Source organism: Micromesistius poutassou (assembly GCF_964030765.1).
Source record: "Micromesistius poutassou genome assembly, chromosome: 16".
Classification (NCBI taxonomy): domain Eukaryota; kingdom Metazoa; phylum Chordata; class Actinopteri; order Gadiformes; family Gadidae; genus Micromesistius; species Micromesistius poutassou.
In genome coordinates, this window is record NC_140286.1 from 18,420,650 (window position 1) to 18,433,092 (window position 12,443).

At 41.8% G+C, this 12,443-nt stretch overlaps 2 protein-coding genes across 2 annotated transcripts in view; one reads left to right on the forward strand and one right to left on the reverse strand.

Annotated features, from left to right (window-relative positions):
* Window positions 1–1,145: 1,145 nt before the first annotated feature.
* On the forward strand, window positions 1,146–4,452 carry asip2b (agouti signaling protein, nonagouti homolog (mouse) 2b). Its single transcript, XM_084480528.1, has 4 exons — window positions 1,146–1,167; window positions 1,247–1,366; window positions 2,510–2,580; window positions 3,392–4,452. Exons 2-4 carry the CDS (start codon window positions 1,258–1,260, stop codon window positions 3,557–3,559), a joined length of 348 nt encoding a protein of 115 aa, XP_084336654.1. The 5' UTR covers window positions 1,146–1,167; window positions 1,247–1,257; the 3' UTR covers window positions 3,560–4,452.
* Window positions 4,453–8,798: 4,346 nt separating this feature from the next.
* LOC311360742 (uncharacterized protein) overlaps window positions 8,799–12,443 on the reverse strand; it is a gene marked incomplete at its 5' end in the record, with an annotated part of 76,431 nt that continues 72,786 nt past the window's right edge. Inside the window, 2 exons of the mRNA XM_084480832.1 lie at window positions 8,799–8,922; window positions 9,229–9,379. Coding sequence (XP_084336958.1) covers window positions 8,912–8,922; window positions 9,229–9,379 — 162 coding nt within the window. The 3' untranslated portion in view covers window positions 8,799–8,911. The remainder of the gene's footprint in view (window positions 8,923–9,228; window positions 9,380–12,443) is intronic.

Here is a 12,443-nt window from a genome sequence, read left to right on the forward strand (position 1 = left end):
AGAAGAACTACAAAAAAAAGATAAAACCAACAGTGTTCTCATAAAAAAAAAAAAATGGTCAGAGCAGGGTCTGTTTAGAAAAACAAAACAAACAAAATAAATGGTACCTCTCTAGGTCAGGTCCACGTAAACACACGTTTCTGTTATTAGAGAAGCAGTTTAAGAAGGGGAGCTTTCTGCCAGATTAGGCGTTGTTCTTTATTTTCCTACAAAGTGATGACGTGCACTAACATCATCCACATCTGTTCGTTGTGACTTTAAATCCGAGATTGCATTGTAAGAGAAAAATAAGCTTTGCTCTACGTTGTAAAGCAACACAATAAACATAACTCGCGATCTTATGCGAACCAAAAAAACCTTAAAATAAACGTAATATTGCTCTTTGGACTTACTTTGTAATCGGGGCCTTGTGTTGGCGTCTTTGGGAGGGGGGACGCTGCGGAGACGCTTCAGAAATCGCCGAATATCCATTTTATATATATTTATATATAAATATATATCCATTATATATATATATATATATATATATAGGCCTATATATATATATCCATTTTATATATATTTATATATAAATATATCCCAAACCGCGATATTTGCGATATATTTATATATAAATATATATAAAATGGATATATATATATAACGTTTATGCAAACCGCATAAACGTTTCTCGAGCCATTGATCAATAGAGACAACCTGCCGCTTCCTGATAGCCGGCGCCACAGGCAGATTGGTCACACAGACACGCACCATAATGCAGCGCAAAAATTATAGATAAATTGCTTGTGCTTGTGTAGGTGCAACACATGAAATGTTGCCACTTTAAAAATTACACCAAATGTATTTAGGAAGACGTAAAGGCATGTAAACATAAAACATATATATAATAATAATTTACAGGTGCGTAAACGCCACTCAGAGGTGCGTAAACGCTATTTCCAAAATTCCAGAGGTTGGTAAACGGCGTTTACGTGCATTTAGCCACCACTACAGCCCTGACGGTCCGCGCGCACCAACACAAAGAATACATGCTCGAAGAGACGCGCGCGAGCTCACGGTCTAAGGACCCGCGCGCAGAACCACCACCCACTGCTACTTAAAGCCTCCGCCAGTACCAGAAGACTTCAGACCGACCCGAGGTGGAGAGGGAAACGAGTGGAAAGACATGTAAGGATTATACCTACTAGCTCGCTACCTGTGAAGTTGAATAAACCGTTAAACGTTTATTGTCATCTCTCGTCAACAGATTTCCTCACAATGTGGACTAAAAAGGCTAAATACTTACTCTTCATTTGCCTTTTATTCATTCCATTGTCTTGGGCAGAGGACATGAAGAAAAATACGACTAAGAAGGAGAATGATGCAGGTAACACCTACTGTTTGTTCAGTTTAGCTACATTTTCACCGAAGACTTTATTTAGTAAACACAACTATTTCTGATAGGCCTAATCGTTTTTTTTGCGTGCAGATTATTGTCCATTTGGATGTTTGATCAATTAAAATCAGCTATTGTTATTGTGCGTTAGTTAGCCTATATAATCTGTCAAGACTATGATTGGATACAGCATGGACCGGATATCAGAATACATCCCATAATGTTTGATCTTGTGACATGCTAAAACATCTGTGCAGGTTGGATATATATATATATATATATATATATATATATATATATATATATACATCGTCAATTGGCTGTGAATTAAAGAATGTTTTCGCTCATAGTCATAGTATTGATGATATGATGCTGCTACTTATTTTTGTGCTCCTCATCCAACTTCTCAGATTGTTCTTGGGTCAAATTATACAATATAATAAATGGTTGACTATAAATAGAATTGGAATATTTTCCATCAGATGATGTGAAAAGTTTGGTCAAATGCAGGCCTGAATTGAGATCATATGGAATTAATTGAAGAACTTACTAACCCTTACCCCTGTTTTGTGCGGGGGGGACATTTGAGGTTTAAAGGCTTCAAGCCAAACCCTTCGATAGTAAGATCTGGTATAATGATTAAGTTTCCCTACACAAGCCTCTTACTCGTTCAATTATAAGCTGTAATTAGCTACTGTTTTTTGGGCAGTTAATGTGAATCTATTGCAAAACTCCTTAACAAAATGGGATTCCTTTTTCACTGCAGTATATATATAGTACTAGTTTGCTCTAGCTCAACCTGATTCTGTCTGTCTGAATGAGTGATTGAGTTCTAATAATTACTGCTGGAAACACACCAAATATATAAAAAACATAAAATCTGCCAAATCCGCGGAGAATTAGCGGAGAATATCAGAGTGAAGGACATCAGTCAAGTGTTCTATGCTTCTACTTTTTTCTTTCCCCAAAAAAGTCTCCTGAAAATCCATAGCTATTTGTGAATGTACATACCTTCACACTTCTCCTCCTATCTGCATCTATCCCTGCATCTATCCCCATCAAAATAAATATTTACCTTTTGAAAAAAACCATTGTGAAAACAATATTGAATATTGCTATCATCGATCCTCCTAGACTTGAGCCATGGGAAGCAGAGACTGTTTGCCCGACGAAGGATCCCAATTGGCCAAGGAAATCCTCTGCCAGTAAGACCCCCTTTTAAAAAGACCTGCATGAATGCATACATGCATGCATACTGTGTAAACACACACACACATACATATGTATGTGTGTATAATTGTTCCTATAATTGTTCCTATAATGGTTCTTCACACACACACACACGCACGCACGCACGCGCACACACACACACACACACACACACACACACACACACACACACACACACACACACACACACACACACACACACACACACACACACACACACACACACACACACACACACACACACACACACGTGTGTGTGTGTATAATCACATGTACTTGTAACCTTGCAATCTGTGTGTGTGTGTGTGTGTGTGTGTGTGTGTGTGTGTGTGTGTGTGTGCAGGGCCGGATTATCCATAAGGGCACTTGGGCCAATGCCCAGGGGCACCAACCAATGGGGGGGCACCACACGCACCAACAAGCTTTAAAAAAAATAATCGTAATTTTTTTATATTATTCACCTGAAAATGTAGAAAGACCATACATTACCCGATTTTGAATATCAATAACACAAAAATAACAATAATAATAATATAATACCCCGCCAACCCCCCCCTCAACAACTCCGCCAGCAACCCCCCCCCCCCCCCCCCTCACCGCCAACTAATTAAGCAGGGGGGGGGGGAACAGTTGGGGTATAGGGCACCACATTGTGTTAATACGGGCCTGTGTGTGTGTGTGTGTGTGTGTGTGTGTGTGTATGTGTGTGTATGTGTGTGTATGTGTGTGTGTGTATGTGTGTGTGTGTGTGTGTATGTGTGTGTATGTGTGTGTGTGTGTGAGTAGAAGCACAAGGCAGGTAGCGTGATGCCAGTGCGTCGCTGCAGCCGTCTGATGGAGAACTGCTTGGCCTACCTCCCCTGCTGCGACCCCTGCGCCTCCTGCCGCTGTCGCCTCTTCAACACCATCTGTCACTGCTGGAGGATGAGCGAGCAGTGCAGCCGCAAGACCTGAGAGGCCTCACACACACACACACACACACACACACACACACACACACACATATATTTGACTAATGTCTAAGTGCAAAACCACACATTGATAGGCATGCAGTACATACGTCTGGTGTTAAAGGAAAATAAAAAGAAAAAAATACACTGACCAACGTTGAATTACATACACTGACTGACAGCTAGACAGAAAGACAGACTGATAGACAGCTAGATAAATAAACAGACAGACAGATAGAGAGACAGCTAGATAAACAAACAGACAGATAGAGAGACAGCTAGATAAATAAACAGACAGACAGATAGAGAGACAGCTAGATAAACAAACAGACAGATAGAGAGACAGCTAGATAAACAAACAAACAGACAGATAGAGAGACAGCTAGATAAACAAACAAACAGACAGATAGAGAGACAGCTAGATAAACAAACAAACAGACAGATAGAGAGACAGCTAGACCAGCTGACTGACAGACTGACAGGCAGACAGCTAGACCGAAATACAGAGTGACAAAGAGACAGACAGACAGCTAGGCAGACCAACAGACCAGTGAACCCAGTCACCGACGAGTGTTAAACCCTCACATGCACAATGCTGTCTGACTGTATGCCTACCTCTTCTCTACGGGAATGTAAAAAAAAAAATGACTCAAAGCTTACAGCCAGATCAGTTAAGTTACCATGGTTACAATCTGATTCTCACCTGTTTGCCTTTACCCACCCCCCAGCTAAATGAAGACAAATATGAAGAAGAATATATAATGGAATAAATGCTAAAATAGCGAAACAGCCCATTGTCTTTAAGCAATGTACTCATTGAACCTGCAGTGAAGTCAAGTTCTCTGCACTCCATTTCTTTCTCTCAGGGTAGGCTTGGTGATGAATACACAAATACGAATCTACACAAATATATTATTTTGTTTGTTTCATGTTATGATGTAGATCTATTCAGTATATTTTATTTTTTTCTACGGTATTTGATCTCAAATAAATACTTATTAGCATACTTTACTCGCTCTTCTTGTCTTGTTTTTCATCTCTGCATACACACATGCGACAGAGAACTTCTGAAAGACTACTGAGCTGTACGAATGTAATATAGGGGCTGATTGCCCATCTGCCCTCATGCCATCCGGATCTTGTTTTCATTATTATGGGAGTTTTGCAAACCTGTGACCTGTGGTTTAAGGAATTGGAGTCTGGGATTTCAAAGAGAAGAACATACTCTCATGGAGTCGGGGCCCAAGGGGTACAAACATCGCTCAGTAATACTGCTGACATTCTTTGTCAGTCCATTCCCATGTCTACAGTCATACCTGATTTGCTTGAACCCATATGTTGGTGTTGCTGGCATTGCATGCTTTTTTTTAATGTTTCATTACCTTCTTTCCAGCAGCTATTAGTTATCTCCTTACAAATGTATTTGTTTTTATGATATAAAAGATATATTCAGAATATTGTATGTATTATCGTGATTATGCATAAATATGTTGTGCGTGCGTGCGTGTGTGCGTGCACGACTGCGCGTGTGTGCGTGTGTGTGTGTGTGCGTGCGTGTGTGTGGGTGTGTCTGGTCTTAGTCCAGTCCAGCTGTTCATTGGCTGCCTACAAATCTAAAATGTCAAGTCAAGACCAGCTGTTTTTTAGCAATCCCAAAATGGGGTTTCTTTGAGGTTTATGAAGAGGATAAGGAGCCAGGATTTCCCATCTCAGACAGGACTCCATTTCCACGAGACTGGATGGATTATAGAAGGACAATATGTAACATTGACATATTCTGAAGGTTATTTATGTCTTTGAGTGTGTTTGTGGTTTCTGAAGAAGTGGAAGATAGAGGCCAGACCCAGGCTAGAGGTTGGCCTCTGGCAAAATAAAGGTGCAGTAAAGGCCTTAACAAGGTTTGAAGTGATCTGCTCTGAGTGGAAAACTCTGTCAAGTGTGGCCAAGCTTGAGTGGTCCAGTATCTGTGTCCTCCAGTCGTCACAAAGGCAGCTGTTTGTTGCTTGTGTAGGCACAGCACAATCGGCAAGTGGGTTGTTTTATATTTACAAGTACATTCTTTAATTTGCACGTACGAAAATTAGGCCTGGGCGATATGGCTAAAAGACATATCATGATATAACTTCATCATATTGATTGATATTGATAACTATTGATAATGTTACAATGTTGATACAACAATGAAAAACACTCAAAGTATGGAACCGTGTTTGTGTAAGAAACCCAGCTGCTAGATTCGGTGGTCCAGTCTCTTATCGATATATTAAACTTGTTTTATATTGATATTGATCAAAAGTCTATCACAGTACGATAATTTATTGTGTTATTGCCCAGGCCTAACAAAAATGCACTCGGATGTGGTGTACAAGGTTGGGTTGAAAGAGGTCCAACTGGTATCATTATCTTCCTCTGGTCTTTGGCCTTGGTAACACTTCTATATTTGGATCTCACAGATGTTCCACACCTGACCAAACACCAGCCAGATATGTGATTGGATCTCTTGTTCCAGGTTACTATTAAAATTGATCTAAAAGGCTGCTTATTACAAAAGTAGAGAAGACTTTTTCTGTTTAGCTGAGAATGTAATGCTTTTCTAGCATTTGCAAGCAACGAACATGCAGTGTTCATAGGCCTACATCCCTGGTTCAAGAGAGATTATCAGATGGGACTTAAAATAGTTATATATTCAACATTAATTTACCACTGCTTCCTCTCTGTCTCTCAGTCCAAGTTGAGAAATATCTCCTTATCCTTCTATCTTACATAGCAACGCAATACATTCAAAAACCAAGATCATCATAAATGAATGGCAGAATGTCATGAATCTCAACGATTGCAGACCTCAGGAGATCTAAACACGACAGAGAATACAGAAACACACTCCTGCACCTTTTTCTTTGTGTACTGTTGTTGCCATAGCAACATCTACCTTGAGACGGAACGTCATCATTATAATATATTTTTTTAACTCATAAAATCAATGTGGACATTGTTTGAAAAAAAATAAGAATAAGATAGAAGAGTAAGAATTTGGTTAAAGCCTTCTCGTTGAGGTATGTTATCTTCTTTCATGTACGAGAGGATAGCGACAACCATGGACTCACATCTCTTAGAAAAGATTCATGGCCAAGGTTTAGATTATCAGCAGCAGACCTGCCCTAAAAGTACATTTGCCCCATTATGTTTGTCTGCCTGCAATTTGTCGCAGTTCCTTTCCAAACTATAAACCACACAGTTAATAGTTTCACCCTGTAGTAGCAATTATCTGGACATTTAGTGACTTTGCTTAGTGTTCTGGTCTTCTGACATTCATAAATTATGTTTTGAAAATAGGATAGTGTACAACCAAAGAAGAAAAAAACACTTGAAGTTAAAATACAGCATCAAACACTTAAGGTCCTATTTTCCAATATCTGTAATATTATAATTTGCACTAGGTTGTTATTTGCAATTTGTCACTGGCTGTTGTGTGAGGTTTCCCCTGATGTGCTCCAGTGTGTGATGTGCTATGCTCCCCAGAATGATTTACCCCCAACCAACATGAATAGGCAACATCCTGTAAATTAGAGAGGACGATCAAATATTGATGGCCAAGGAATTAGAGACTTAGGATAGCTAGCCTGGTTACACTTACTTTAGCTTAGCAAGTGGTGCATTCTGGAAAACTCAATAGCAGACTTTTGGTGCTGGATTTCGATTCTGTACCCTTGACTTTTGGTAAAAACAAATACCAAATCATCCCTAACTGAAAAATGGATCCTTACACAGAGTTGCAGCCAATATTTTGGTGAACATTTTGCAAACCTTGATTCATCATCCATGGGCTCCTCACTGCCAGAACAGACCAAATATGCCAGGTTAACTGTGACTCTGCGGCTGTACAGAGCCCTTGTCTATGACCCTAGATGTAGAGCTGAATGCATTCTGGATTTATGAGGCTGCTGGCCCAGCAAACATGTGTGTATCCTCTTTCTGAATTACTGATTTCTTGAAATAGGAACATTGCAAAATTTGTATGTGCTGTGATTCTGGGACCGAACCCCTGTGTTGTATATGGGAATGCAACCCGTATCTGGTAATTATGGTTGATGCTTCAGTGTTTTGAAGACAAATTCTCAGATTAACTGTAACTTCTGCAGCAATGTCTCTGTGTGAAGTAGAATTGGGCCTGGCCTGCTGCATAGGCGGTATAGTCGATAGCTAGGGGCGCAGTCCATCCATAAAGATATGGATGGATTCTTTACTAATACTATTTGAATACTTTTGTACTATAAAAAAAAAGAGCCTACATCAAACTAACTACATACATAGCCTATTAGGTTATATTTTCAGGGTTGCTGAATGCACTGGTTTTGTTAATAATGTATTCATATATACTTTATTCATATTGTATTAGTAATTTTACGTCACTTGTTTCTTTAATACAGTTTTTATTTAGTGTTTTTTTGGGGTTTCTAAAATAGATCTCCCACAAACCAATGCCGTTTCTGGGTGTTGGAATACATGATTGGTGGTGAAATTTGCTGTGACATGGCATAGGAACCAATCTGTGTTTGTGTTTTCCTTTACATAAATAAACACATTTCATAAAAATTCACCAGAATGCAGGAAATTGTGCTAGAGTGTGCTAGATGCTCAAACTTTCCCCCATATTAGGGGGATTCACTTTGTTTGAATCCCACCGATATCAGTCTCACCCAGAATGCCCTTCTGTCTCATTCAGATTGCACTCCTACAGAATGCTCTTGTGTGCGATGCAAGGGGCACCATCAACAATCTTGCATTGGCCACCAAAATAGTCAGGGCCGGCCCTGCATAGAACCAGCTACAGAAATGTATTTTAGCCGCAGCAAGGTAAAATAATACACAAAAAGTTCAAATAGATCCTAGGGTGTGTTCACATCAGATGTTTTATAACAATGTCAAATTGTTTTTGTCTAAATTATTCCTCTAAAAAAATGCACTTTCTGTATTCCCAGATGGAAAGACAATGACAAATAACCATCAATGATCTGTGTTACAGAAACTTTTTGCTTCAAATTGTTGGTCACATTCTATGCATTGACACATTAGTTAAAACACTCAACTGAACACAACTAATGGGAAAATACAATCTGTTACTGTTACACAAACACAGGAGAATCAAATCCCAAATTCCCAAATGTGCATAGCTATGGTTATGAGGAAGGAGTGGTATACGAGAGAGAGAGAGAGAGAGAGAGAGAGAGAGAGAGAGAGAGAGAGAGAGAGAGAGAGAGAGAGAGAGAGAGAGAGAGAGAGAGAGAGAGAGAGAGAGAGAGAGAGACCATGGCGTCAGCCGCTGTAGAGGTGATCTCCAGACCAAGACCCCTCCCCTTCATGGATGCACTGCAACAGAACCAAGAAGAGAAGAAAACTAAATGACTATGTAGTCATTAAGAAAGACTACTGCCATTCAACTGCTGTCTCCTTAAAGGACAATATCATATAGGTATTTAAATTGTATTTTTTACAGATTTGTTAATCTATATAGGGTTAATTGTTTTAATTGATATTTTATTCATTATTTGTATTCTATTTGTCACCTACTTTTTTTCTTAAACGTAAGAAGAAGAAACGGATCATCACTTTCCCGTCTAGGGAAACAAATTGCTGGTGTGAAGAGAAAAATACCAGCAAGACCACAGTACTCACGACAGTGCAGCGGGAGGTCCATGGGGACGTGGTTCTGTTGGCAGAGATGGACGAACGCAGCCGCCAACCTACAGGGGGAGGTCATCCCCAGCCTCCGGGCTGAGGGGCAGGGGCTCCTTCTACACACAGAGAGGAACTGGCCCGGGTCCACCTGGGGGGGTCACAGAGAATAGCAGGTCATTATTCAAGGGGATGATGAACCAAAATTAATGATTGGCCGGGGTCTTAAGGGTGGGGTGAACTATTGAACCATCCATTCAACTGCTGGGTGTTCTGTGTGTGTGTGTGTATGTATGTGTGTATGTGTGTGTGTGGACACTTGTATTGTCCCCCTGGACCTCCAGAGTTGTAAGTCCAATAATCCAGTTGTTTATTTGTGTTTTATCTTCATGGTTGAATTGACTTACTTAAGCTGCTTTCACATATGGACGTACAACCGTCTATTCTCCCGCTATTCTCCCGACGTGCCGTATATGTGAATGACATATCCTGACGTTGGACCTCCTGAAAAAAGACTACCCCTGAGGTAGTATTTTAGCCGGCGGAAATGTTAATTATCATACATGTGAATGAGCAGTAGAACCTCCCAGACCGTAGTCGAGGAACACAGGGGAGACGTTCCCTCCAGCTCCGATGTTCTCTCGGGGGTATCACCATTCACTTTGACCGGCAGTGGGTCTGCTTATAGGTCGGAATATGGTCGGAATGAAGCGGCCACCGATTATTGACAGGCTGTGTACTTTATTCTTAGTTTCACTAACTTTACAGTAGGGCCTACACGTTTGAACAGACACAACCAGACTTGTTCATTACTTCACTAAACTGACACACGCTACCGCTCGCTCTCCTCGCTCGTTCACTCACTCACTCACACACACACTGCCATTCTCATGCACACACATGCGCTAACTCTCGTAACAATTATTATTGACAACAGTTAGCTGAACATTATAGGGTCCCGTCCTTCCACACAAAATTTGCCTCTAACTCATGCTCCAATCTTTCATCGATCGATGCGGATGATGTGGATGCAACGGAATATAGGATGCATCACTGCAGCAACATTTAAGATGATCGCAATGAGTTCTGCCCGTTCTGCCTCCGTGCTGTCTGCGGTCAAACCAAAACAATCAAGACCCGGCCTACGTCTTATCTCTGATTCTACTGATGACTGAGCGACACCGATGTCCGCATATCGGTGTGAATGATCATCACGGTCCAACCTCCTGATCTACAAATGCTGAGAAAAGACGGAGGACATATGTGAAAACGGCTTTAGAAAATAAATCATTGTTCAAATCAGAAAATATCACATTCCTATTTCCATCAATGCGTCCATCTCTTGAAATTTTGATGGACTTAAATTTCTTGGTACATACATCTCAGACACATGGCCTTTCAACACTAATTTCATCCTCAAGAAGGATCAGCAGAGACAGTACTTTCTGGAGCTTTCTCAAGAGTTTTGATATGAGTACCAAGGCTCTGGTGAACTTTTATTGCTGTACCATTGAGAGTGTTCTGACAAGCTATATCACATGTTGGTTGGGCAACCTGACTGTTCAGGACTAAATACTGTTACAAAGTACTGTAAGGACACCATTAAAGGACTGTAAAAACGCTACAAAGGACTATATCATCGAGCGAGTGAACGCTGGCACGACTGCTGCCGCTGCTCGCCGGTGACTTTTTAACTTTTTAACGTTCATGACTTGGTTTATGACCCAATCGGACAGTGCAATTGCCCTCATTAAGAATACTCCGGCAATTTGCCGGCACTATCGCCTGCGGTTGTCCCAACTACCGCTCACCTGTCCTGTCCTGGCTTGAGTTTTCTCTGGCCGTCGACGCTGCCCGAGTCCTCGTTCACAATGAGGTCCGGTAGGACATTCATCCTACTCGTCTGTCTGTGGCTCTTTCTACTGCCCGCTCACCCGCCAGTCGCGGGTCTGCTTCAATACTCGGCCACCGACCTGCTCCAGCTGCGCTGTCACCTGCCTGGACCTACGCCCGAGGCTCTCCACCTTCACCCGGACGTCACCTTCCAGCCTCGCCGGAGATACATCCACCGAGGGTCCTGCCGGAGTTTTCACCACAACAGCTCAGCAGCAATAAAGTCCATCTGGTCCAGCTCTCGACACCGGTCTCGTCGCCCTCCACGCTCCACCAGCCGGGCTGTCGACCACGGCGTGCTGGCCCGCCTGGGTCGGTCGGCTAGCACCACCACCAGCTGCGACAACGCTCTCAACTTCGCTCTGCTCAACATTCGCTTTCTGACGGGCAAGGGCCATCTCATCCAGGACCTCATCACCGACCGTAAGCTGGACTTTCTTTGCTTGACCGAGACGTGGCAACAGCCCGAGGACTATTCCCAGCTGAACGATTCCACTCCTAGTGGGTTTGTTTACACCTGTCAACCCCGTGGCTCCGGCCGGGGAGGAGGTATCGCGATAATCTATCGCGAGAGTTGGAAAGTCTCGCCGGTGTCTGTGCTCGTCTCCAGCTCGTTCGAATCTACCGTCTGTGAGTTGTCTGGTCCCACTCCAACCATCATTGCTACTGTCTACCGTCCCCCTAAACCGAATAGTGACTTTTTAATAGATTTTTCTGCTTTCCTCACCCATATATCCTCTCTCTCTCCTAACATAATATTGATGGGTGATTTCAATATACACATGGACAATACCAACCTGCTTCTCACCAAGGACTTCACATCGTGCCTGGATAGTTTTGGATGTCAGCAACATACAACTATTCCCACACACTCCAAAGGACACATTCTTGATTTAATCTGCTGCTCTGGTGTCACACCCCTTCATATTACAGCTGATGAACTCCCCATGACTGACCACTTTCTTCTCTCATTTACAGTGAAACTCACTCTCTCCATCTCTAAAACACCACGGCTCATTTCATTCCGGAACATAAAAAGCATTAACCCTGCCACTCTCACTTCAAGTATCCACTCATTCTGCCTCTCCACATCCTCTGACATCCACAACCTATCCACCCCTGATGATCTGGTCTCTCATTATAACACCGGACTTCATAATATTCTCAATTCCCTTGCGCCGTTAAAAAACATATGTTTCTTTCACCGTCGCCGCCCCTTGGTTCACCCCGATCTTCGTCTTATGAAAGCCAAAGGTCGGCAATTTGAACGACTCCATAAAAAAACTGGTCTCACTATTCACAAAGATATGTACAATAACCAC

What these genes read in the sequence shown, in the direction of transcription:
- asip2b (XM_084480528.1), top strand. Translation starts at nt 1,258, where the DNA reads ATGTGGACTAAAAAGGCTAAATACTTACTCTTCATTTGCCTTTTATTC. An exon ending in TAAGAAGGAGAATGATGCAG is followed by an intron (nt 1,367 to 2,509) that starts GTAACACCTACT and finishes CGATCCTCCTAG; the next exon opens with ACTTGAGCCATGGGAAGCAG. An exon ending in GCCAAGGAAATCCTCTGCCA is followed by an intron (nt 2,581 to 3,391) that starts GTAAGACCCCCT and finishes GTGTGTGAGTAG; the next exon opens with AAGCACAAGGCAGGTAGCGT.